Below are 27747 nucleotides of genomic sequence, written 5' to 3'. Positions count from 1 at the left end.
CTCTTGATAAGAGCTGTATTTCGGCTTTTTTAAATATTAGTCGGAGTTAAAAAAGCCTAAACGAACGGTGTTCATCCGGCTTTTTCGGCTTAAAAGTCAAAAAAGCAGACGGAGCCGGCTTCTGAAGTTGAAACGAACAGCCCCTTATTCTCTTTACTTTTTAGGCTTCTTTTTATTACGATAAGGACTCAGGTCTCTCGTATCTTGTTACAATTATGATACTTGGGTTTCCAGACACCCTCGTAACTGTTCTTCTTACTCACTTCCATTCACCATTACTTCGAGGTTCTTTTAGATCTCAAACGGACAGGAAGTTGCCACGTGGAGAGAGAATCATGAGAATATTATTCTTCTGGTACATCCTCAAACAGATAAAATCATAATTGATAATGTCAACTAATAAGATGTTTCCACGTGGCTATTGAGATAAAATAAATATATATTAAGAGTCATACGTGTTGCTTTTTTGAAATCGATAAAACCACTCGGTGGGTGAGCGGATTAGCCGAATAGCATGTACATCGTCTGGTCGACTCCTTGGGAGGACTCACACTGAACGACACGTGGAAGAATCTGAGGCACTCTGTTCAACATGGCTGAGAGGCTAGTTTTTCAAGGAAAGCTTAAGGAAATAACAAGAGGATCAAGGCAAACCCAAACAAAATATTTTCTAGGATATTTAAGATTCTAGAATCTTAAGTGAACTACCAGATCAAATTAGAAGGAGATCAATATCTAGAACAATTGTAATATAACACAAAATCAACAAGATAAACATGGAAATATCCTAATTCAAATAGGATTCGAGAATATACGCATAATTCTTGAAGAATGAACTTACTACTATGAGAAGAACTCTTGGAATCGATGATTAAAGGTATCAATACGCATGTATACGACTTTTCACTTGTGCTCTGATTCAATCTTTCTTGTTTTTTTATTTTGCTAATTTGATCTTCAGAGGATCTTAATCTGAGAATCCCTCGGGATACAACTCTGGCGGCGGGGTAATTTCTTTTCACCCACATCCACCAACTTAATGATTTTGGTATCTAGGTCACTTACCACCCTAGATTTGTCGGGATGCGATGGGTATATTAGATTCTTTACCAGCACTTTCTCTACCATCTTCAATCTTTACACAAACTACCACGAACTAACTTTACACAAACTAACACGAACTAACAGAACTTGATGCTTTGAAAACAAAACATGCCAATAAAATATATTCGTAATAAACTACATGTAGACACCCAAATTTGAACGGGTCTCTATGTAAAGTGTTAAAAAATACTCAAAAATTGGAATGGCCCCAAAGCCCAAACCTAAAAAAAACTTGTCTAATTTTCTAGGGTCCCTTTTGCTAGACCATTGAGCTAATAATTTCCCTCTTTTCTTACCATCATCACCTCAACTCTCAACACAATTCTAATTAAATTCAATCCAACCCAATCAAACTCAACCCAACACCTAAGTCCCTTGGATCTAAAACCCAATCCAAAATCTAAGCCTAAATCTCAACCCAAGCCCAATGATTACAATCAATCACCAATGATCATCAAAATGGGACACATGTCATTGCCACAACCCACCTCTCTAATTCATCTACTAATTTTATCACATTTATCTAAAAAGCCTATCTACCCACATTCTCTCCAAATCCCTCATCACAATCACCCCACACCCCTTTTCCCTAATCAACTTACTTAGCACACACCCTCACACCTTTTAGAAACTTGTCACTACCCTCTCCACTCTAAAAAAAATAATCAACAATCACCTCCCTACACCAACATTCTTGTAACCAAAATCTACTCCATTCAACTCACCTAATGTTCAACCCAAATGAGTTAAAAGATCAAACCCATTTAAATCAAAAGTAACCCATTTACATCCCCTTTCACATATACCATTCCCTTGACCTTAAATTTCACATACCCCACCCATAAGCTTCATGCCATTGTCCACTTGTTTACTCTTTCACCTTATTTTACCCCTAAAAATTACCTCAAAAAACTTATAAAATCCCCTCATTCTCATCACAAATCCCCATGATGCTTGAACCCTCCCCCAAGACTTAAACCTCCTACCAAGTCTCAATACTCTCTCCCTCTCTTTCATAATTTCTTCACTCGTATCCATCAACCATAAAATCTCTACTCTACAAGCGTATTAAGACTAAGATCAAGAAGTTTATTTTGAAAATCAAGAAGAAGACACTAAAGAAATCAAGTTAAGAAAGGTAGAGTAAGGACTAAAAAATAAAGAAATAACCCTCATTTTTCTCTCCTCTATAACATTATTCTCTTTTATTTCTTCCCTCTTTACTTTTTATTTTTATTTTTCATTTTTTAGAACAACCCTAAGATGTGATGCAAACCTTCATCTACTTTTGGTAGATTGGGTTTTGGTTTGGTCGAAAGAGTAGAAGTTGAAAAATCTTTTCAAAATATTTTCTTAAAAAATTCTCACACTAATGCACACACCATTAAAAGATTTGAGACTAAGACCTTGACCCTATCCCTATGGAAATGAATCCTTGACCAAAGAGTCTATATTTTTCAAAACTGTCCAAAGGTATAAATCATAGAAGAGCCACTTTCTTAATAAGGATGCTTTCAATGGTTTAAACCACAATCAAAGCCCCTCATACTTGAGGGCACAAAACCAATTTTTTCGACATTTTTATTTATTTTTTGAAATCGATCGAGTCCGAAGTTACCACCAATGTTGGAAGGAGTAGAGTGCCTAACACCTTCCCTGTTATCTAATATGGACCCCCTTGCCTTAGATTTTAAGTAAACCGATATCTTTATTCGTACGAGAGTTACTATAAATAAAATATTTTTTCGAAAACTATTTTTTGGGTGCTTATTCACATCCTTTTTTAAAATAGAATGGTGAAGACTTCAAATCCAAGTAATATAGATCTTTGGACTTAAAAATATCATGTCTACATTGCATATTAATAATTCAAAAGTTTATGTTTTCTCATTTAATACTTGTGAAATTTTTGTCATGGTCATTTGAAACCTTCTGGCTTAATTATTCTTTGAGATCCTTAGCATATTTGAACTACAATAGGGTTATGGTAAAGGTTTAAGGTAAATTCAAAGGGTTTTGAATTGCAAAATTTAATTATGACGGGTTGTAATTATGGTTAAGGGTTTAAGTTTATATGGTAAAAAGTTTAAGATAAAGAAAACAAAACAAATGGGTTTGGGGTTTTAAGAATTCAATAATAAAGAATTTAAAATTTTTTAGTAGAAAGCTAGAAAAAAATAGAAGAAATTTTTTTTTACTTCGCCATTAAGGGAAAAAAAGGAACGTACAACCATGATGATTTAGATGATATGACTGTATGAGTTTGCAAAAGCATATTAACAATGAAAAACTATCCCTAATGAAGTTCATTTATCCAAAATTAAGTATCTAAAACCCTAAATTAACTATCCAAAACAAAATACTCAAGTCTTGAATTTTTTACTTTCTTTATCTTTCAGTTGTTAATGTATATTTTCTTGAAATCAGATCGAATGTTACAAACTATTTATTTTTGACCTAGGATATCCGCCTAAGTAATCCTTAGGGCATGTGCACCCTACTAGGTAACTTATAGGAAAAATCTAGGGTAGCCCTAGCGAGAGATTTCAAGCTCAAAACCTCTACTATGTAGGCGTGGTCTTGGCAATCTCACTCAATACCTCCTCTCTCTGAGGCATTGTCCAATAAGCATAAGATCAGACCATTGTTGGATTGAATTTCTATCAGATCTCAATGTTAAGATCTAGCTTTAATCCATTGACAATCAAATTGGATTTGGATTGGTGCAAATCCGATTTTATACATACAAATTCTAATAAACTTTATATATCTCAGCAAATATATAATATAATTTATCTACTTTCTAACATGTTGTCTGATTTGGATATGGTTAATTCACATCCAATCCAAGATCGAAAACTTATCAGATCAGATCCTTATCAGAATCCAAAACATCAATCCATACCTGAAGTTATCAAATCAGAACAAATCAAATTTTGGGTCTAATTCGATCCATTGACACTCATATCAATTGAATTCGATTTACACCATGTAAACTTTCACGAAATTATCTTAAAATCATTCCTCGTTACGAAGTTATGGTTTAACATCAAAAGATTAGGCATCAATTGCTTAATGTGGACATTTCTCTTTGGTGGTTGGTTTGATTTTTGTACTCATCCAAGATAGAGGGATTTTGTCCATTGACGGTACCATCGAGGAAATTCAAATTGAGTAACATGTTCTTATCATTGATCTTACTATCAACCCAAAAATCCCACACTTGATTAGAGAATTTATTGTTGTCTATCATCTTAAATTTAAGGTATAATAAAAAAAAATTCTAAATGCAATACCAATCGAAATTTCTAAATTTCTCATTCAGAATAAACAGTAAGTACACCTGCAAAGATTTTGGTTGTTTATCTTTTGTCGAAAGGGACAGAAGTATCGGTATGAAGTCCATTAATGAAAGACCCACCTTGATTAGTCTAGAATGACTCGAATCTTAGTTGAGTCAATCGATTTTGCTATTTGGTATTATAAATAATTAATATTAAATATTTATATTGAAAAATTAAATATCATGCAAGTATAAATGTAATGTATTAAACTTGATTTAAACGTCGGAGATAAAAAAATATATGAGGTAGTGTAACGGTGGGGTCTGTTACTTAATATGTTTGAACTTACAGGGCCGTTTCGAAATTACCCAAAAATATTCCTAACATCCAGTGGACCCCACGAATATTCGTCGCATCTCTTGACAGACGTCACAACCGCCAGCCAGATTCGGTTTTTCTCGCCATTGTCTTTAGCTTAACGTACGCACGAAAGGCATTTTAGAATCCTTTCTAACATACGCGGCTAGATGAACAAACCTGTTCGCGTTACGCTCTGATTCTAGGGTTTTTAATCTCCTCGTTTCCGTCCTCTTTATGTATATTTTCTTACCATTTTTTCTTCTACCAGCGATGGATTATTGTAACGCAGAAACTCTAAGATTTAATCCAACTTTCTCAATTAATTTCTTTTCCCGCATTTATAGTTGTTTATTGATTGATCGCTGTTTTTAGCAGATGTCGGGATTGAGATTCTCGCTCTAGAATTTTAACTGGGGTTTCTTTCTTTCCTATTTTTTTTTTTGAAGAATCTCCCGCCAAATCTCGTCCGTTGCAGATTGATGGATTCAGGGTATTAAATTGTTCCTAATGCGTGATGATCTAAGGTTCGAAATCGCTTGTGGTTTCTTAGCTAGGGTTTCAATAATTTGCTTCTTTCGTTGTCGAATACAGGTAATTGTTTCTTTCGTTATCTCGTCTATTATGGATAATTAACCTTTCAACATCTGATGTTTATCTCTACTTGATGATATTGGAAATTTCTAGGCCAATTTTGTCCCTTTTTGAAACCAACCAAATTTTATTCTTTTGGGAGTTTATTTATTATATTATATTATATATTTTCTGCGCTGTTGGAAAAGGTAAAATTACTGTTGGTGGTGGTTGCTGTTCATGAAACAAACACAGGGTTTGTTTGTATAAATTGGTAGAGACTGGAGTCTTCGAGATGTTAATGTTGAATCACAACGGAATCGATTTCATCAGCTACTTCATTCCTTTGTGCGAGTGGCATCCTCTAGAGTAACAAATCTGGTTCGTATCTGTAGTTTCTGTTATTTCGTTTTTTTTATTATTTATTTTGCAATCCGGATTGATTTTTCAATCCCATCTTACAATCAGGAAAGTCAGTTGGTTTGACAACTTTGAGGTTGTGGGGTCAAGTCGAGCTTACCCATAAAAAATAAAATCAAGAAAGTCAAAACAGCCCAGAACATAATTTTTGATATAACTTGAGTTAAATTGTGACTGTATAGGAATAAGTAACCCTTCTTAATTATTTTGTTTATGAATAACGTAATCAAATTGGTTTTATTCTTCAAGGAAAACTAATTTTTTTACCCTATCTGGGTTGATTTTTCAATTCCATCTTACCATCGAGAAGGCCAACAATTTCTGGTATAAATTGAGTTAAATTGGGACCTTATGGGAATAAACCTTCCCAACTTACAATCTAGAAAAAAACATCCCAGAACACTTTTTCTGATATCGCTTGAGTTAAATTGGAGCTTTATGGGAATAACCCTTAATTTTTTTATTTATGAATAACGCAATTCAATTAGTGTGTGATGCTTTAAGGAATTTCTGAATTTGAAAATCTGTTTTGTTCTACAGGGTTGAATTATATTCTGGCTTTTATTTGAGTTCCTTATGTTTTGCAAGAGTAATTCCATCTCGAGAGTGACAGAAATGGGCTGTTGTAGTTGTTTTGGATTCATAAGAAAGGCCAAAAAATCATTGAGGCTGGCTTCTGGCTCCGGTAATCTGTTTTCTCAGGAATTTTTGTTGAATGATAATCAAGAAGATGTGGATGTAGTTTTATATAACAGTGAAGCTACCAATATCCTACATGAGAGTGATGGCGAGTTGAGAAGCCGCGCCAAACGTTCTGAGGAGATTCTCTTATTTAGAATACAAAATGGAATGATCTGCAGGGAAGTTCCTGTCAAGGAAACTTGCCAGCTTATTCGTTCAGAGGTAAATAAAGTGATGCACTTAACCTTATTCTTTAAGGAAGACTTGTTAGTACTTGACAAATTTTTTTTTTTGCTTATGGTCTAAGCAACCTAAAATTGTATCGTTTACATGAGCACAGTTCAAACACCATGACCTGTAACTGTGGGCTATTTAAAATGGTAGTTTGCAAGGTACCAAGGGAGGCTTTGATTGTTGGTTTGAGAGGGAAGCCATTCTCGTATGATTGGAAATTCTTACACTTCGCCACATCTTATTTGAATTGAACTTTCGCAATGCTCACGAGCATCATAAATCAATATTTATTCCTTACATGAAAAAAAAAAATATATAAATAGGAATATTCCATCTTTCGCCTAGTTTCATCATGTCTTTGTCAGATGAATTTCGTCATCCCCATGAATAGTTTTATATGGAAAAGGGTATCATCATAACTCACGAAATGCATCACACGCATGCTATTTTTAATTGAATCATCAAATCACTCTTTGAACTCTAATCATGGGTTGTTTATAATATCCAAACTTCTACTTTTTTTGTTCCTCTTCCTTTCCTTATGGTACTTGGCCTACCAACATTGAGATTAAGACGAGGTATTATCTGTAATTTTTTTTCTAAATATATATTTCTCCGAAGACGTTATACTTAACATGTCTGAAACATGATATCATGTAAGCTTTCAATGCTTATATTTCCATATCATTACAATAGTTAAAAAAAAAAGATCTCATGTGTTGAATATGAAGAATTTGCCTGAACCATAGATCTTCTCTATTGAACTTTCATCACTACCCTTTTAACTTACTGAAGGGGTTGGGGTCTTCTGCTGACGTTTTCTATAAATTAAACACTTGTATATTAACTGTCAGACCGTTAACAATTCACTTTGAATGTGTGGTCAGGATGAAAATGGAAATAAGATGATCAATGAGTATGTTCGAGAGTGTAAGATCGGTTCTGGAAGCTATGGAAAAGTGGTAAATGTAGTTCCATTGACCTTATATTTGTTTTTTTCCTTCAAGGAACAGAACTTCCCACCTTTTGCATTGTCAATGCAACAGGTTTTATACCGAAGCCAAAAAGATGGACTGCGCTATGCGATCAAGGTAGTGTACTAGTGTTTCTTTTCCTCAGTTTAGAGATGTGCATATTGTGTAAAGATATATTTGTTGTTGTCTGTACCCTTTGTCCAGCTCTAAGTGGTTGTGTGTTCATTTTAACCTCCAGAAAAATAAGTTCTCTCACTGTGTGATGTTTGATTTGTGTTGCCTACCCCAAATATTTGGAATAATGTGCTTATGATGATGATGATTTCTTCAGTTTTCATGAACTTGTAAATTAGTTTTAGTTATTGTGCTTGAAAAGGCAATAGGCTGGGTATTTCATGGGTGTATGTTGGCTTTTCATCTTTAATTGTACTTAAAGATGCACGAGTCAAAAACTTAAAGTAGTTCTGTGGGACTGCTGACGTTTATAACTTTTGAGTTCTATTTTCATTGCAGGCTTTTCACAAGTCTCATTTATTAAAGTTGCGAGTGGCACCTTCTGAAACTGCTATGACTGATGTTCTTCGGGAGGTCAGTTCTCTTCTTTTGGTTTTCTGACTTCTTTCCTAGTATGGTGAGACATTCATAGAGATGCTCCACTGGTTTTACTTGTTTTTTGATATGTTACTAATTGTTGAGTCTGGGCTCTGGGCTGCTCCTGGTTTGTCCATTGGTTGGATCCCTGGTATGTGCATCACTTGTATGGCTTTGGCATGACGCTATAACACAAAAGAAGAGAGTTCCATTTCTAATATTATTGCATTTGGCATTACGTCATTTTTTTTTCAGACTAGAACTTGAACTAGTCTAAAAAATGCTTACCATTGTACACTCTAATTGGATGATATTGGAGTTGTGAGTATCAATGTGTCTAAAACATTGGACATTGAGAAACGTATTACCTTTTTTACACTGGTATTACCAATATGATTAGCACCTCCATAAGTACTAAAATTATCCTCTCCATTATTGCCTAAAAATTAGAAACTACAGACTGGAGTTATATCTCGTCGAATGCTTAACAAATCGGTCACAAACCCAAGGTCATCCTCCTTCATGACTTGGGGTTTAGGGCATCATGTTTCTAACCCTCTGCCAAAAACCCTCAAAGATTGCACATTGTCAGCCAGAAAGTAGCTGGCTCCTGGAAGCTGTATCTGACACTTCTCCTGAGTAATGGATTATATGAAGATCTCAGAGCTGTGACAACTCCTCTAATAGTATACCCAAATATCTAGGACACAATTTTAGCATTGAGTTGACAATAGTTCTTAATATTTTTGTAGATGTTATGTAGCACCAGTAGGCCATCTACTGTTGGGATTTCCTTCTCTCTTTTGTTCTCATCTTAAATGGTTGTTTTGCGAATCATGCCGGGATTTCCTTCCTCTTGCAGGTTTTAATCATGAAAATGCTGGAGCATCCTAACATAGTTAATCTCATCGAGGTGATTGATGATCCCAACACTGATCACTTCTACATGGGTATTTCTCAACACTTTCTTTTCTGTGTATTTTTTAATCAATATAACCTTTATTGCTTGAGAGCAATGGTTAAGATTAAATTAATGAACTAGTTGAATAATAAATGCTTTTATCCTAACTGTAAAAGTTTTGTTTTGTCTAGTTCTTGAATATGTGGAAGGCAGGTGGGTTTGTGAAGGTTCAGGTCCATTGAGTGGCTTAGGGGAAAGTACTACTAGAAAATACCTTCGGGACGTAGTTGCTGGGCTCATGTATCTCCATGCTCATGTATGATAATATTAAACATGCTTTGTGTCTAGTGTTCAATTTTTCTTTGATTTGAGTATTTTTCTTTTGCACTCTTAGGCATTGTTATTTCTTAACATTTGCAGACTGTATAATGTTTACTTGCTGCACAAGTTAATATCTAGAAGAAAAATCTATGATTCTTGTTATTTTGTTATGCCAGTCATTTTTATCTTACAGTCATGCTTATCATTCTTCATATAAATAAGATTAGATTCTGGTGCTTATGAGTGTCACTAATGTAGGACAATGAGGGAAGAAGAGGAAATCTGGGGGTTAGGGAATGTGGTTTGGAATTGGGTTAATGATTTGGGTTACGATAGAGGAAATCCAAAAGGTTTTGGGTTGTGGGGTTAAAATTTGACGTTTTGCAATTACGACCACAGTCCCAATGGCCATATGTTGAAGCTAAAGATGTAAAGTTTTGATTAAGGTTTGGAGGGTAAGGATTAAAGGTTGTGGAAAATGGATTCCAAGAATGCAAGATTCAAGAAGGGTTTGGATGGGTTGATCTCTCATAAAAAAATGGATTGAAGAAGATAGAGATAAAAAGAAGATTAAAGAGAAAAAGATAATAGATTTACCCTGAAATCACCCAAATGATATTCATGGTATCTCCCCATTGATTGCACCAACATTTAGAACAAGAAGAAAAAAAACTTCTGTAATTTTTTTTTCCATTCATTCTCTCTATTAAAAAATCCTAATACAATCTATAAACAAAGAAAACCAATCTAAGAATCTTACTAAAATTAAAATACCAAATAAATAACCTAATTTTGGTAACTTTATTTCTTATCAATTTCTGACAAACTTAAATGGGCCCATAAAACATGAAAATAAGCTCCGCAATGTAAAAAATAAGTCCAAAAAAATGTCTAAAACAATCTTTGCTCTTCAAACTTTGATGTCCCCATCAGTTACCCGCACTGTTCATTGTGCTCCGTTGTGAGCAAATCTATATGGGATTTGACGCAAGGTTTGTGCTGTTTGCCAAAAGACAAGAACATGGAGTAATAGTTTAGCTTCAAGCCAGAGAGGTAAATCATCAAGTCTATCTTACACTTAAACAATTTATGGAGTTTTGTGAGAAGATGAAAAATCTCCACACAGTCTTTATGAATTTCATATGATTATGTATTAAATTTTGATTAGCATAGAAATGGAAACATTTTGTAGAAATAGTTTGACCGGTGTGGAAATTAATACCTTTTTCTTGAAAATTGTGAAAATATTATGAAATGGTAGAAAATTTAACTAATTTTTCATTGGAAATGTGATAACACACTTGTAAGTGACCAGACCTTATATAGTTTGGAAAAGAAGGTGAATCATGTTATACTACTTACTGGAATATTTGATAGTTTGATTGCCAAAAATTATTATATTCTATATGGAAATGATAATAGTAATTTCACATTAAATATAAACATTTTAATATGCAAAATACTTGTTGAAATGAACAAACTATTAAATATTACATTCTAGCATTACATATTTATTATTTATGTTTAACTAATTAGAACATGGATGATTTTCTATTATGAATAAATATTATATGCAATTTACGTTTCATTTTTACAATAATTTTTATGATTTATTGATTTGTAAAATTTATCAATATGAATATTTTTTTTTCAAAAAAATAAAATAAAAATTGTCCGACCTAATATTTTTCTTAAAATTTGCATTGGAATTTTTATTTTTTTACATGGTCACATTTATTGTTCACCAAAATATTTTGCAAAAATAAAGTGATTTCTATTGATATGGGGAATGCTAACGTCCAAGACCTCATGGAGACGGTAGCATTCTCTACCACATTCACTTTTCAATAACACCCCTCCATTTTGTCATTTAGTGAAAAGACAAGGGTATGTTGGTCATTTTAATTAAATGCTTATCTTTTATCAATCGCCAAATTATTTAAGACAAACCAAGCATTTAAATTCAAAGGTCTTGTTAAGGGCACACGTTAAAGTGCAATAAATACAATTTGAAAATTGGAATATGAGGGTATTTTGGTAAAAGAGAAGTTTTTCAAGGTCATTTTCATTACAAAATCCAATTTCTGAAGTGCATTTATTGCAACGTGTGCCTTGAGGACGAACATTAACAAAATCCTAAATTCAAAGTCTAAAATTCCCTTTGTATTTATTACGTAAACAAGCATTTATTGTTTAAAAGACGAACACACGTTTCTGTTTTCTACTAAAAGACAGTACATGCAGGGGTATTATTGGACAGTGAATGTGGTGGAGAATACGAACGTCCCCATGAGGTCTTTGACGTTAGCATTCCCCTATATATATATATATATATATATATATATGAAGAAATCGTCGGTTAAATTTCATGTCGAACATTTTGGAAATATAAATATTTACATTTCGTGGAAATATGTTGAAATTTAATTCCATTTTGTGACAAAATAGAATAAAGTCATTGAGTTTATTAGGTGATGGTGACCCTTATCAATAGTACTATGTCGTGCATTAATTTGGCTAGACGACCATGGTCAATAGTGCTATTTCAAGCATCCTAGTTTTCCATCCTTTTTCTGCTATCCATACCCAATCTTAACAAAAGAGTCGGTAAACCCACTGGATATTTGAGTAAAATAACAATGATGGATCTTTAAAGATTCACTTCGTCGATTGGAAACCAATATGTTCCCCCAAGAAGGGAAGATTGGGATCCGAAATGTAAAAGTTATGAACATTGCTCTATTGGGAAAATATCTGTGGAGTGTAAGAATGAAGCTCCATAGGCTAATGCAAAATGTGATTTAGGCAAATATGGTAGTGGAAATCAAGGTTGGGATAGCAGAGGAGTTTTATCTTCATTTGGGTGTGGAGTATGGCAAGAGATTCTCAATATTTTAGTTGATTTTTAGGGAGGGATGAGTTTCAGGATAGGAATTTGGGATGACAACTGGTGTGGAGACTCCCTTTTATGTGATTATTTGTTTGGTCTTTATAATATTTCAAATAAGAAAAACATGGCACTGCATAACATTTTGGTAGATAGATTGCTAGGAATCTAGGGATCTTTTTTTCATATGGAATTTCAATGATTGGGAGGAGAATTCCCTTTTGCTAATTTTATTGGTTGCATGTCTGACACCCAAAGGAATTATTCAAATGAAGACAGTTGGGTGTGGATGCGTATCTGACACCCAAAGGAATTACTTAAATGAAACAACATCCATCATCTAGGATATTAGAGTCCCCGCTTTGAGGTGGCTTTTTGTCTAAACAACCACTCTTGATAAAATTTTGACGGTTAACCATCTTCGATCCAAGTGTTTGAAAGATTGATTAGTGTTCTTTATGCAAATTTAGCGGTGAATCAGTTTATCGCCCTCTCCTTAGTAGTCACTTTGCATCCCGTTTTTGGTTCCACTTAGCCTCGATATTCTAAAGGTGGCATAGCATAACTCTTAACTTTAAGGGTAGAGTTTGGTGTAGTCACCCTTCCATGATATGTTGGGCTATATATATATATATGTGAAGAAGAAAGAAGATTAAAAGGCATATTTGAATTTTTCAAAAAATTACATTGTATCTTCACTATTTGCTTTGCCAAACCCAAGGAAAAATTCAGTGAACCAGAATGCTGGGTACGCAAGTTGGTTGGTACAGGTTCATTATATTCCACTAACCGAATACAAAGTACAAACTGTACTGCCAACTTGTTTGTTTCGTACTGGTTTGGGTTTGGTCTAATAGGAACGAATCTGGTAGTGTATCTGTACTCATTTGGTTAAATTTGTATGATGTTAGCTAGTACCTACACTTGTTCTATACTCCCATTTGCCTTTGACCCGTAGATCAGTTGGTTGAAATATTGAAATGCAACTTGGAGGTTATTGGTTCAAGTCCAGCTTACCCCCCCCCCCCCCCCGGACGCCCCCACACCCCCACCCCCACACCCACACACACTTGTTTACCTGTGATTTACTTTTTGTTGTTTGTGGTTTATGCTGTTCTTGTACTAAACCCAATATGCTTTTCCCTGTTCCAAAATCCTGTGCCACCTGTATATGAACTTGTTCATATTGTCAAATCCTAATTTTTTTTCTCCCTTCAATCCACAGAACATAGTGCATGGGGACATTAAACCTGATAACCTTTTGGTTACAAGCACTGGCACAGTGAAGATAGGAGACTTCAGTGTCAGTCAGGTCTTTGAGGTAATGCTTACTTCTTTTCTGCTAAGGTTGTGTGTGTGTGCGTGTGCGTCATCTTTGAAAAGAGTTTTCACATTTGTTCTGGGGGTTCTAATTTATCTTGAATAATTGTTAGGACTCGAAGAGGCATGGTTTGAAGAATGATATGTAATACACAACCGACAAACTTATCCATGACACTAGCTTATTGATTAAAATACACCAATAAATGCATATTAAATTTCACCATTCAAACCAGAATTGCTTCCTCTTGGATGATCTATCAAATTCTGAATTAGTGTTAAAGCTTTATAGTAGCAGTTCCTTACAGGACTTCTAGAATCGTGTGCACCATTGGTACGATGAAATACAGAGAGTTTCTTGTTCACTTTGTTTCATGCATCATTAGTAAGGGCCTTTATGAAGAAATGACACCCTCATCAGAACAACTACCATGAACCTTTAAAGCTGTTTAGAAATGCATAAATCAGGGGGAACCTGCTGTTACAATGTTTTTTAAGTTTCTATACTTTGTTATAATATTTTTCTTCACTGATTCGGAAAAGGTCCTTCTGTTACAAACTATAACAGTTTTGAAGTTTATAAAGAGCACTAACAATATTTGCTATTGTTATTTAAGAATAAATAGAAGAGACCATGTGTGTTCTTATTAAATAGATAATATGGCTAATCCACTGGGATGTTGCTAAGTGATTCAGTTAAAAATTATTTATGGCCTAATTCTTTACAAAATCCTAATCAAAGAAACCTTACTAATAGCATTGCCATACACATGAATTTTAGGGGTGTCTACTAGTTACACCCAACCCACAAATACAATTAGTCAGCTAGGTTCAATATCTCCAATAAATAAGCGGAGAGTGGTTATTCTAGTATCTAAATTTTCATTAAATGGACAAAATTGAAAGACCCACCCTTCTTAAAAAAAAAAATACTAATTAACACAAGGATAATATTCAAAAATGAAAATTGAAAAATATTACAAATGAAGAAGGCTCCTATCAAACTAATAAAAAATTAATAAGCACATTGACATTGCATACAATAAAAAATAATTAAAAACCAAAATTTTAATTTAATAAATACTAACGAAAAAACCAACTAAATCCTATATAGGATTTAAAAAACCTTGCTTTAAGATTCAAATCTAAGTTAATTAAAAAAAATCGAAATATAAATAATTCAAAGAAAATAAATTGATTATATGAGATTCAAATGACGTGAAAGAGCGCGAGGTGGAGAACGAGAGAGAGAAATTATGAAAGATTTTTAGGAGGGAGGGTTGGGAGAAGTTAAAGGAAAAACATAAGAGAATATCTGAGGTAAAAAGCTTAGGATTTCTCCAAGATTTTTTATTTATTTTTTCAATTTGGGGAAGTGTTATTTATTTTTTTTCTTTTAACATTGAACCGGCTGGATCTATTAAAGATTTTTTTTTTTTCCTTTTATTTCCAAAGTAGTTGGGTGGATTTGGGAATTCTTAAGAGTTATTTTGGTAACTTTCAAGTTTCATTGTGGAACTCTTTAAGGTTGTTTTCATTTAATTTTATTTCGGAACTTTCCAGTGCAAGGGATTTAGATTTAAAAAAAAAATAATTGGGAACTTCTAATAAATGTATCGATGTATTAGATTTTTTATCTTTATTATGACAAGGACCTATTTGTAATTTAAGATATTAATTAAAGGGATTTTGAAGATTACATAATAAAAAGATATTTTTGTAATTTTGAAAATTTAACCAACGTGATTATAGCCTAGGGACATGGATGATATTTTGATTGCCTTTTCAAAACTAACCAACTTTATTATAGACAACCAATTTGATTATAGGGGTGTTGGATTACAATTTGATTTGTTTTTATTTTTACTAAAAGGACTCTCATTGTATTAAGTTTGAATGTAGAGGTGGGGGAATTTGTGGGATCTAAATTTTGTTGTCAAACCACTTCTACCCCACCTTTTCTATTTCATTACAATAGTTAAGCCTTTTTTTACTTCCAAGTTTCAACATGGGTTGGGAGAATATATATATATATATATATATATATGGGAAATGTTCAGCAACAAACATTTTGACAAACATTTTGGCAAAACATTTTTCAAAATATGGGTTAGAGGTTTTGGAATAGGCTGATTTTTGGTGAGGATGATCTCTACGGTGAGGAGATCATCATCACCAAAAATCAGCCCATTCCAAAACCTCTTACCCATCAAAAATGGCTTACAAAAAATGGACGGTCCACGATTTCCCAACTTGTAAACATGGGGCTAGAAGTTTTGGAATGGGCTGATTTTTGATGAGGATGATCTCCTCACCATAGAGATCATCCTCACCAAAAATCAGCCCATTCCAAAACCTCTAACCTATGTTTTGAAAAATGTTTTGCCAAAATGTTTGCCAAAATGTTTGTTGCTGAAAGGGACCCTATATATATATATATATATATATATTGAAACTTCCAATAAATCCATCTTCTAAGTGATGTGGACAAGTTTTAAAAGTGGTTTTTATTTTCTGTATCTTTTAAGAACTCCAAATTCCAACGTGTAAGTATTTATTAAGATTTTTTTTTCCAAACTTTCTATTGTGGACAACCTTAAGAAACATTTTTTTAGGGCCTTCTCTCATGGTGGGCCTTAGGCAACCATCTTAATTGCCTTATACTTGAGCCGGCCTCCGTGACCGAAAAAGTTCTGAATAAAATGGACACTCACAGATCTTGTTTGGCCCTATCTATCATGTGCATTCTGCATACTAATTAGTGTCGATGACAGAATATAAAAAAAACTCCGAAATTAGGTGTGTGTACTGCATGCCATACTATATTAGTGTTTCCTACAGAAATGACAAACCAAAGGTAAGTGTGTTTATGATCTGCTGCATTAATCTATGGTACCATCTGGAACGTCCATTGTTGTTTTATGATCACCTATTTTTTGGTGGATTACAACAGTTCTATTGTTATTTACAATATGCTCACCGTCAAATCAACTACACGTGTTTGGATTTGTTAGTCCTCCCCCCTTTTGGATATGCTCAGTTCTGATTGAAAATTTGGCTAGTCAAAGCTTTCGGATATGGACCACAGTGCTGCAAAAATATTTGCTAGGAAATACCTAGAGAAAGTGGATTGATATGCTACCTCTACTTTACCTCAGATAATGGTATGCATAGAGAGCCCCAACAAAAAAATGCTCCGAAGCTGAAGTTGTTACTGTGTTCTACCTTTTCACAGATACTTAAGTGTTTTGGAGATGATTAAGCCACAGATGTGTGAACTTTAGATAACTAATATGGTAGAGAACTACTGCGGAGGATACTTAACATGGATTCCATACGAATCACTTCGGTGCTGTCTGTGTGGTAATATCAAAGACCTGGAATCAAAACCCTGTCTTCACACATAAACCTATAAAAATTAAAAATGAATCATGAGATTTGATGGAAATTAGTTGATATACACGTATAAATTGTAGAAGCCAAGAATTGGAGCCTATATTTTTGAAATTTCAAGTTGCAAGTCACATTTTATTTTTGGGTTAAGAAGCTGGATTCGAATCCACCTCCTTAAAGTTGCAGTGCAATATGCCAACCAACTGATCTAGGGGTCCAAGCCAAGTAACCATTAATTTATGTAGATCATAAATGAACATTTAGCGAATGAGAGCCTAACAACTTTCCTCTCCCATCATTTGAGTCCCTCGGGACAAAAGCCTTGTCATATTGCATGAAGGGCCATCAGTCTTGGTGTCTGTCCTTCACTCTCTTAATTGCGTATTGGTTGTATAGGATGGAAATGATGAGCTTCGACGATCTCCTGGGACTCCTGTTTTCACCGCTCCTGAGTGCTGTTTAGGTGAGAGATCTATCTGGAAAATATTCTCTAGAAATTCATAAACATGCCTGAATAGTGACGTCGTGATATTCTCCATCATGGATTTTCTTCCTAATCAACAGGTCTAACCTACCATGGTAAAGCTGCAGACACATGGGCTCTGGGTATTACCTTGTACCGTATGGTGCTTGGTCAATACCCGTTTCTTGGAGACACATTACAAGATACATATGACAAGGTGTGCTATTCACTGTTCTATGGTATTTGTTCTTGATTTTGCTGCTCATCTTTGTTGAACTTTGTTTGTTATAGCATGGTTCTATATTTATAAACTATTCTTCTCATCTTCTCCAGATTGTTAATAACCATTTACTAATCCCGGAGGGCATTAACCCACAACTGAAGAACTTAGTAGAGGGTCTTCTCTGCAAAGGTCAGTGACTTTTCTGCTTGACATCCATTTCATAGTTTAGCAGGGCATTTGGTTTGGATTCTAGAATCTCTTTTTCCATATGTTTCAATGTATCTCCCTCTGAGCTTAGAATTCTTAGGGGTCTCTTATATTGCTTTGAGGTGGTGTGACTGACTTGCCTTTAACCACTCTTAAGAGAAGGTCTTTGGAATCGGGCTGTGCCTAATATTGCTGGTCTAGCTAAGTGCCCTAGGGTGAGGGGTGTTGTGCAAGTTTACTACCATTTGCAATCTTGTGGCGTTTTATTGCTGTAAATCAGTATAAGGATTTCAGGGGGTGCTCTTATGAATATTTTTTGTTTAGGTATGATATGATAAAGTTTGGAGTTGTAATAGGTGTTCGGTTGTGGGTGATTCTTTTTTTCCCCCCCTCGTTTTTCGTTTTTCTTGTTTTGTTTTCCTTGCTTTTCGATGGTCTTCTCTTATCTGGACCCCTCTATTACTTTTCCTCTTTCTTTCCAATGATTTCTTCACATAGGAAAAAAGAAAAAAGTCAAAATGATAAAACAATGCAGGGCCCATTCTTTTTTGCATTTTTGGTAATTTGGCCCCTCTTTTGTAGTGATATTTTGATCTTTAACTGTAGTCGGTGAAATGTTATCTTTATTATAGTCTGAAAATCAGTTTTCATTAACCGACCCAAAATCAGAGTCTAGAATTCTATTTTAGCAAAACCCAATTCCCAACAAATTTTGCATAATTACCTTTTTACAACCCGAAGTCACTATTATTTTTCCCTATCTAAAAGCTTTTTCTTGGCACATTGTGTACGACAGATCCGAAACAGAGGATGACTTTGGATGCTGTTGCTGAACATCCCTGGGTAGCTGAAGACGGACCCATCGCACAGTATTTATGTCTGTGCAAGCGTAATAGTTTCCAGCAACAAGAACCCGAGGAGAGTGCGAAAATGATGCTTATATGACCAATCAATGCTATTTGTACAGTAGCAAGGCTAGAATTATAACTTTTGAATCATTTTGATCTGAAGGAAAAACAGGCAAACTCACAACTTTTAAGGCATAACAGAAATGGTGAGATGTGAGATTGATAGATCTGTTTGAGATGCAAAAAAGTTCCAGAAATTCCATGGTGGTTCATAATCTGAACCCAACTGGGGAGAGAGATTTGATTTTTTAAGATAAAACTTGAGATCTTTGATTTGCGTAGATGAAACTTTCTTTTTCAATTGTGGGATGGTTGCTAGATAATTTCTGCCTTAGATATTGATCATGCAGTTTGGAGGATTTTTTGAAAAGGGTTGAAGATGAGGGCATTTTCATCTTAGGGAATAGTGGTCCATAGGTGGGAATTTGCATATCTATATTACCCGACGTTTTGTTTTGGGTCAATTGAAGATAGGACTATTAGTGGATCAAGTCAGATCCAACATACCTCTTTTTAGATCTCATAGAGGAGTCTTGAGGGTTTGGAATTCGATGAGGATCCAATCTCAAGACTTATTGGATCGGTCCTGGATCAAACATGCCAAGATTCAAGTCCAACAGGTTGCATTATAGTGAGCCAATATCAAGATCAACTGATCAAGGTCATAAGCCTTCTCTGGGTCAGATTATACGGTTTAATAGACTTATCTTACGGTAGTGCGTGAGCATTTTTATTGTTATTTAATGGTTCACTGATATCTTGGAAGGAGAGCCATACCTGAGAATAACCAATCTGATGTTAGGATTGTAGGTGGGGGCCAAAAAGCTTAAATGGTGAGAATTGGTGGGAGTATGACACGTGGCAACACAGGGATGTCTATCTCAGACCATCGATGGTGTCGAAGCTTTTTTTTTTTTTTTTACACCAAATTAGGTTAATGACGTCAGAGCACCTTAACGCCAGCTGTGGTAGTTAAGAGCGTACTGACATCATTCTGTTGTATTATTATACAGACATAAATAATCCCATCTCGGTACGAATTTTCATGGAAAGTTAGTTTCGTTATCTGATGGTTAGAATTGCAGATGGCTGTGGTTAAACGATAATTTATGTGGGACACTCAGATCAGATTAGTGGGTCCTACCACGACCATTGCGACGATGTATGATGCCGTTGATGGTTGATGGGAATAAAGAATGAAAGCCAAAAAAGTTGTGGACGTGGCAAAATGAAGTCGTGAGCGGTAAAAGTTAAAAGTAAAAGGTTGGTGTTCTCCTCATGAACAATCTTCTCTAGGATCTAGACTAGGGATAGTCCTCTACATTCGAAATAGTACGTCCATCCAATGGCAGGAATTTTACTTCTCAGGTTTCAAGGCACGTACATCAAAATCAATATTGAAAAATAATGTACGAGTTGACTGTGATTTCACTCACTCACTCAAAAAAAAAAAAAAACGATTGGACGAAATCGTTATCTTCCCTTTAAAAGCCGAGTTTAGTTATCTATCTGTGAGTGAGTCTGTGATCTCTGCAGTTGCGCCATACCATAGTTGCCCAAAATGATAAGTACCATAGATCTATCTTGCTGGGAGGCCAACGCCAGGGGCCCACTAAGCAACAACTTTGACAAATCAGTCTACTAGGCCCACAGTTAGTATCAACTGAATAGAGTTATTAGCTTATGTTATAACAAAGAATCGTGATAATTAGACTATCCCACGTGGCACACTTAATCAACTCTCCTGACATGACAAGTTTGGAACCGTATATAGGAAAGCACAATTTTGTATCCTAAGGCATACAGATCTATGATTCCCCAAACTTGTCACGTCAGGAGAGTCGATTGGGTGTGCCAGTGGGGTAGTCCGATTATCACGATTCTATAACAAATCTAAGTATGGTTTTAAAATCCAGTTTCTCTACTCTCTTTCTCTCACCGATGTGGAGTTGATGGGTAAGCCGGACTTGAACCTACAACTTCAAAGTTGCTTTGCAATGTGTCAAACCAACCAAGCTATTGGTTGAAGACGATTTTTTATTATTATTTATAAATAGACAATATTCAAATTATTAAAAGCTATTTTTGCATTAAAAACAGGCAAAATCCAGTTGATTCCATCGGTTTTCATTACTAGCCAATCTGTAAATAGGCCCAAGTACATGTGGGCTGGATCGAACTAAGGTTATTCGACCCATTTAAGGCCTGGCCCTAACCCAGCCCAGCCGACTAATAGCCTCACCCAATAGCTACCAGGAACGATTCGTTCCAGACATCTCGAGTCCACTCCAATCTCGGACGAACGACAGATCTAAGAAGCCATCTTATTCCGTCTATAACGAAGATTAGGATTACGACGAAAGCGATTCAACATCTCGCTTTCGTTACCGGTTTGACTCGTTCTTCGTCGATATTTTCAACGTGGTAAAAACCCAAGAAAGAGATGTAGGTGCGAATGAGTAGGCGAAGTTCTTTTTCTCTTTAGCTGTCTTTATTTGTTTTAATTTTTATAATAAACATTTCTTCTTCTTTCCTTCTCTAATCAATCGGTTCTCTGTTAAGATTTACAAAACCACCGCCCCAACTCTTCATCCAAAATTATGCCGGAAAGTTGTTTCCCGGAAACCTGATTCACAGGATCCGATCAAGGTGTCAGATTTCCCGGTAACGGAGACTCTTGGTTCGTTTTTTTTTTTTTTTTTTTCCAATCTAATTCGAGAATTACGATTTATTTGTTTGAATTCGTTTTCGAGATTTTCTTCAATTTGTAAAATATATTGTTTTTTTTTTGTTGCTAATCTCGTTATTCGAATCCTCTGTTTCCGGTTAATTTGGCCAAAAAATTCGCGGTATCTCACCGGGATTCGTCAATTTTAAGCGGATATCCGGTAATTAATGTCAGATTTAGATCCGATCTAATTTATTTTTGATCGATCTCTTGATCTTATTTCTTCGTGAAATTCTTCAATTTCAGCCTGAGAACGCTGGAATTGCGATCTTAATTCTCTCTTATTGCGTTTGGGATCTGATTCTTCTTATTTTCAATCGATTCATACTTTTTGCCTAAAGAATCTAGTGCAAATTGAACAAGAAAAGAATTAGTATTTCGTTCTGAAAATCCTGATTTCGGTTAGAGAATCGTAGATTTTATCTGAGTCGTTATCATTTCTTGTCTAGTTTGATATTGATTCTAGTGAAAGTTTTGATTTCTCTGTCATCTACGTATCATAAATCCATAAGATCTGTATCTGGAGTATGATGGAGGAGTTTTCTCAATCGAGAATTTTACAGAGGTTAGAGGGTCAATTTATTAGATCAATTGTTCGACCAATTGATCGATAGAGAATTATGGTGAGCAAAGTCCGGAATCCATTTTCTAGGTTTTGAGAAGGAAATTGAGAATTTACCTGATGTGCCTAGAAAATGATTAGGCCGAAGTAACAATTCAATTGTTCATCCTCGATGAATCTCTGACTTAACTCATTGGAGAAAGGAATAATACGTGGTTTCAAAGATGGAATCACAGAGAAGAGATTATAATGGCCGCATCCAATCCTGTTCTGGATCATTTGATTCCCTTCTCCCTGGTCTCCATGATGACATTGCTCTCAATAGCCTTGCTTGGGTGCACCGGTCGGATTATGCTTCTCTTTCTTGCCTCAACACGAGGTTCAATTCGTTAATCAAGAGTGGTTACCTCTATGGATTACGAAAACAGATGGGAATTTCGGAGCATTGGGTCTACTTGATCTGTGATCCAAGAGGGTGGGAGGCTTTCGATCCCATGAGAAAGAAATGGATGGGTTTACCCAAGATCCCTTGTGATGAATGCTTCAATCACGCAGATAAGGAATCTTTAGCTGTTGGCAGTGAATTGCTGGTTTTCGGCCGAGAAATGTTGGATTTCGCTATTTGGAAGTACAGTTTGGTTCGTCAAGATTGGGTCAAATGCCAGGGAATGAATCTCCCTCGTTGTTTGTTCGGTTCGGGTTGCTTTGGTTCAATCGCCATTGTTGCAGGAGGCAGTGATAGGAACGGGACTGTCTTGAAATCAGCGGAGCTTTATGATTCAGAGTTGGGTAGTTGGGAGCTCTTACCGAATATGCACTCTCCACGTAAACTGTGCTCTGGGTTTTTCATGGATGGAAAATTCTACGTGATTGGTGGGATGTCAAGTCCTACTGTCTCGTTGACTTGTGGGGAGGAGTTTGATCTTCAGACCAGGAAATGGAGGAAAATTGAGGGCATGTACCCTAATGTCAATAGGGCCGCTCAGGCCCCTCCACTTGTTGCCGTTGTGGATAACGAACTCTATGCAGTTGAGTACCTGACAAACATGGTGAAGAAGTACGACAAGGAGAAGAACAGTTGGGTTGTGTTGGGAAGACTTCCAGTCCGAGCCGATTCATCAAACGGTTGGGGCCTTGCTTTCAAGGCCTGTGGAAAGCAACTTCTTGTTGTTGGTGGGCAGAGGGGCCCTGAAGGTGAGGGTATAGTGTTGAATTCTTGGTGTCCGAATTCGGGTGTCAAGGATGGAGCTTTGGAGTGGAAGGTTCTTGATGTGAAGGAGAATGTTGGGGTGTTCGTCTACAACTGTGCTGTGATGGGTTGTTGAGCTCTCTAGCTAATTGGTTTCACATAATTGAAATAATGAACATTTGCGATCTAACCTGGCCTCTTATCTGACTGACCATAATTGCTTGAAGTTCGGTTAGTCTTTCTCATATTGAGAACATTTTTCTCTTAACAATTGCTGTATTTGGATATGTGCCCGGTTTCTCAATCAAGCAGTCTCATGGCTTTTCAAGGGACCAGAGTAGGGTGCCTCTGCCTTATCTGTGAAGTTCTATTTCTGATCCAATACCAATTATCTCTTTTCCTTGGAAATGAAAAGTTTTATTGGTTTATTGACTTGGGTTTTGGTGGGAAACACATCTAATGTTACTGTTTCAGGGATTTATGTGCTCTCTGATGGTTTATTTTCATCTGCATTATTATTTTCTAATTGTTTATTTTACCTTAATTTTGTAACTGAATTTTTTTTTTCCTATCGAATTTACAATATCTTGGTTTCGAACCAAACGTTAAATATGACTTGGAATCCCTGAGGATGTGAACTGATTGGACTTGGAAGAAATTCTACTACTCAATCAAGATTTGGGCTTTAAAATGGCGATGCATTGATCTGTTTTCAAATTTAATTTTTGCCACGTTTCATTGACACTTCAAAAGGCCGTCCTACCTATGTCAATGACGTATCTTGGACTTGTCTTTGTTGTACTCGGGCAACATTATTTTCGTACTATCGTGAATATCTGGGATTTTTTTTTTGAGAAACTCAGTTAATTGCAGACAGTCAATCAAAATACTTGATCAAGTTTTCAAACAGTAACTTATGCTTAGGTTTGTAGGTGGTTTGCTTGGTTGATATTAATTCTCAGATTCGTACGGCTTTCAAGCATAAACGGCATTTTCAGTTCTTGCTCTGCTTTCAAGAAGTGGTTATTCCAGTTTGTTAGGAAAACATGAATTTAACCTCACAAGTTACAACTTCAAGGTTGCAATGACAAGTACTTCCCAATACAGCTACAAGATCATCGCTAGTATTATCACACTATTACAATAAGTCAATAACCATAGATAGTTGTTGTTATGTGTCCCCATATCTAATATATGGGAATATTATCTTAGGGGATAATGGTGTGGAAACTTAAGTCATTACCTTTTGTGGTCAAAACTGTGAGTGCCAATTCGTAGACTTCATATAAGTCTGGAGAATGTTCTTCCAGACCGCCCTCGAACAACCATCAAATTATGTTCTGGGAAAATCTTGAGTTTATGGATATAGAGATCCATGTCAATCATTTTGCTGTTGCTCCCCACCTTGTGCTAGGATTGAATTTCTACGTTGGAACTCGGAACATTGAATTTTGAGAATTATTTCTCTTTGCCCATCAGTTCAATACCAAACTAGAAGCTAAGTCTATTTAGGATTTTCTTTCTTGCATGATATGTGGGGGGAAATAACCTCTCAGAACTAGAGGTTTGGGCCATGAACTGTTGAGGTCTCTCCTGTAACTGTTGTTGCCTCAGTCTCCTCATTGGAAGGAGGTTCTCGTCAATTTCTCCCTTGCCCTTTAGTGAGTACAAGAGCCAGATATCTTAAGTACAGGCTCAGAATTGATCGAACTCACTTTTTTCCCCCTTTTTCCTGTTTTAAGTCTTTGATTTTTTTTTAACATTATAGTTGTAATTGTAACTTGCATGGTTGAAGACTTAGGGGTGTCAACGGATTTTTTAAAGCAAATCAAACTTTTGACAATTATAACATGGACATTTTGTTTATAAGTTGAAATTGTCAAGGAATGGGGCATATGAATGGACGTTTATGTTAAAAAAAAAAATTATAATAATCCAAAGTGGAAAATTGGCCTCCATTTTGGAATGGACTTGTCCAACCTCAAATGAAGTTAGGAGCCGATCCCATCAAACATTTGACTCATTATTATTATTAACCACCATCAGCATCATCACTTGAAATGATGTGTTTATCTCATCAAGAAGTGAAATATTAACCCCCAAGAGTTTGGTGAGATAACCAAAACCATGTCTCAGGAAGCAGAGGTCTAAAGCTCGAATCCTTTTGGGGGACGTCTTGAGTTTGAGTCCACGTGTATTGAATGGCATCCTCAATTTGCAGACTTACCCTTGTTAGTTGCAAAACTACCCTTACTATGCTTGATGTGGCACGCACAGGAGAGTCTGCAAGCAAAAATTCTGTGTTCAAAAAATATTCCTCTAAGAGAAACCAACCATTGAAATGATAAACAGATTATTGTTTATCTTAGAACTACTAGTACTAATAATAATTATTTGCAACAGATTGAACATATTAAAAATTAAAGTTTCTCCAAGAAATCTCATCCTCTACGCGAACCAGAAATTCATTAATGGAATCTAGTTTTTTTTTCTTTTGGTCAATTTGAAAACATTGGAAATTGCTCTTTAAGGAGCAAATTCCCAACAACAATCATCCCAAAATCTATCTTGGATCCTAAACCTCTCCAAAAAGGTTATTTTCTTGCAGAACTCAAGAACTTTAGAAACACCTTTCCACACCTTGTAATCCAAATAACATTTTCACTGCCCTGTTTTCCCATTACTAAAGAACCTATTAGTGCTCAACATGAAATATCGGCAGTGTGGCTTGGACAACATAGGTTGACACCATGTTTTTAGCATAAAGTAGGACAACAAATTTATATGTCTAGAACGATAATGTAACTTGATAGCTAAATTTTACACTTACTGCCCAATTGAAGTCAATATCAGTTCTTTCAACATCCTCTACTAATGCTAATGAGCTTGACCAAATAGGCTATATTAGAAAACCCAGTTGAACTCAGAATCAATTTGGTCTAGTTGTTTAAACAATGCTACTCCATTTTCTTAAAAATCCCAACTCGCGATCAACCAGTTTTTTTTTTTTTTTTTTTTAAGTTGATTTTTATGAACATAATCTAATTCAAACATAAGAAATCTAATAGTGAATGATGAGACCTGATCAAATCATTTTTAAGATCATTCCTTAGGTGGAACCTATGAAATGATTGTACCCATTTAATAAAATTTTCATGGTTTTATTATTTCCATATCCAATTCCAACCTTGATCATCTAAAAAAAAAATGCTCAAATCCAATGGTCATAATCACCAATTCAAAAGGTGTTAGATAGGCTGTATGGATTAGCACATCTAATGAAACAGGGGAAACACACACTACTTGAATGAAGATATATAGAGTTTTTTATTGGAAAAAAAGAGATAAATATTTTAGAATACATGCATATAACCAGTAGAAGAAAAATCCATTCAATATGAACATTGTACTCACATTTTTAGTATTAATTTTTTTATCCTTTAAATATTCTAAGGCCACATTAATTGAAGTAATAAATTTTTTTTGTTTGTTTCTTAATTGCATCACCTCAAAACTATTCATTATTCTATTTGAAATAAAAGTGATATATTGGAAGAAATTGAAAATTAATAAAATTTTAATATATTGGCGAATACCGTAATTTTTTTCTTTTAGTGTAATTAATTTCCTGAGTTATAACATTAAAAAAAAGTGCTATGTAACATCCATCATATTTTTGGTAAAAAACTTAAAGTTACCCAACCAGCTGGTAGTTATTTAAGAATCAAATTATTTAGTTATTTATATAAATGGTAAGCAAAATGATGTGTTTTAATCTTTAATTGGGGTAAAATAATTTAAGAAATTGGATGTAATAAGTACAAGTTGGACTGCCAATAGCAATTCGATTTAACAAAACCATCTCAGAACTCACAACTTCACTTTAACCATATGTCATCAACTGTTCTATCTCTGTAAACACATAATTCGTCATCTATGATGATTTTGTTTCTAGTTATTGTGATTCTGCTTGTTGTATTCTATTATATCAGTCTATATATGAGGAGTATTTATGAAAACGTGATAAACTTTTGACGAATTTACAATTCTGGCTCACTGACCAAATCGTGAACGATGACGAATTTGGAGGTTTTAAGGTGACTACTTCGCAGGTTTAAAGTGACTATTTCACAAGTTTTGTTATTTTTAGCGAAGTAATCACTTTAAACCCAGCGAAATTGTCACTTTATAACCTCCGAATTTGTTACCGTTCACTTTTTGGAAATTAAAATGAACGGTGAGCTGGAATGGTAAATTCAGCTCACGAAATGGTAATTCACCCTATAACTCTTAAAGCTTTAACCATCCTCTTCACAAAGATAATCTGTTTTAATATCATTAAATTAATGGGTGGCATTCCACAGCTAACACTTAGGAAGACAACATAGAACCAACATTTTCTTCTATATGGGTTAAAAGTTTCGGAA

The 27747-nt window shown here is 35.1% G+C and overlaps 2 protein-coding genes across 4 annotated transcripts; both read left to right on the top strand.

Moving 5' to 3' along the window:
- The first annotated feature begins 4828 nt into the window (after positions 1-4828).
- LOC147395362 (serine/threonine-protein kinase GRIK1-like) lies at positions 4829-19129 on the top strand. Of its 3 annotated transcripts, XM_086451374.1 has the most exons (14): positions 4829-4984; positions 5195-5339; positions 5528-5699; positions 6279-6641; positions 7541-7615; positions 7700-7744; positions 8141-8215; positions 9081-9168; positions 9311-9435; positions 13553-13648; positions 17437-17503; positions 17605-17720; positions 17837-17915; positions 18730-19129. In XM_086451374.1, exons 4-14 carry the CDS (start codon positions 6315-6317, stop codon positions 18876-18878), a joined length of 1242 nt encoding a protein of 413 aa, XP_086307500.1. In that variant the 5' UTR covers positions 4829-4984; positions 5195-5339; positions 5528-5699; positions 6279-6314; the 3' UTR covers positions 18879-19129. The 3 variants fall into 3 exon arrangements, with proteins under 3 accessions (XP_086307500.1, XP_086307502.1, XP_086307501.1); XM_086451375.1 differs by having other exon boundaries at positions 4876-5339; positions 5574-5699; XM_086451376.1 differs by lacking the exon at positions 13553-13648 and having other exon boundaries at positions 4873-5339.
- A 2238-nt stretch (positions 19130-21367) lies between these two features.
- On the top strand, positions 21368-23932 carry LOC147395361 (F-box/kelch-repeat protein At5g60570-like). Its single transcript, XM_086451378.1, has one exon. The coding sequence runs from the start codon at positions 22356-22358 to the stop codon at positions 23454-23456; it is 1101 nt and encodes a 366-aa protein (XP_086307504.1). The 5' UTR covers positions 21368-22355; the 3' UTR covers positions 23457-23932.
- The last annotated feature ends 3815 nt before the right edge of the window (positions 23933-27747 follow it).

Source organism: Akebia trifoliata, chromosome 8 (genome assembly GCF_017979445.1).
Source record: "Akebia trifoliata isolate Shusen 1 chromosome 8, ASM1797944v1, whole genome shotgun sequence".
In the NCBI taxonomy this organism is placed as follows: Eukaryota; Viridiplantae; Streptophyta; class Magnoliopsida; order Ranunculales; family Lardizabalaceae; genus Akebia; species Akebia trifoliata.
The sequence above is the reverse complement of the archived record's forward strand: the minus strand, read 5'-3'. Positions and strand labels throughout refer to the sequence as shown.

Bases quoted from the DNA above. Each gene is read 5' to 3' on its own strand.
- LOC147395362 (XM_086451374.1), top strand. From the start codon at position 6,315: ATGTTTTGCAAGAGTAATTCCATCTCGAGAGTGACAGAAATGGGCTGT. The intron at 8,216-9,080 runs GTCAGTTCTCTT...TTCCTCTTGCAG, and splicing joins TGACTGATGTTCTTCGGGAG to GTTTTAATCATGAAAATGCT. The intron at 17,916-18,729 runs GTCAGTGACTTT...TGTGTACGACAG, and splicing joins AGAGGGTCTTCTCTGCAAAG to ATCCGAAACAGAGGATGACT.
- LOC147395361 (XM_086451378.1), top strand. From the start codon at position 22,356: ATGGAATCACAGAGAAGAGATTATAATGGCCGCATCCAATCCTGTTCT.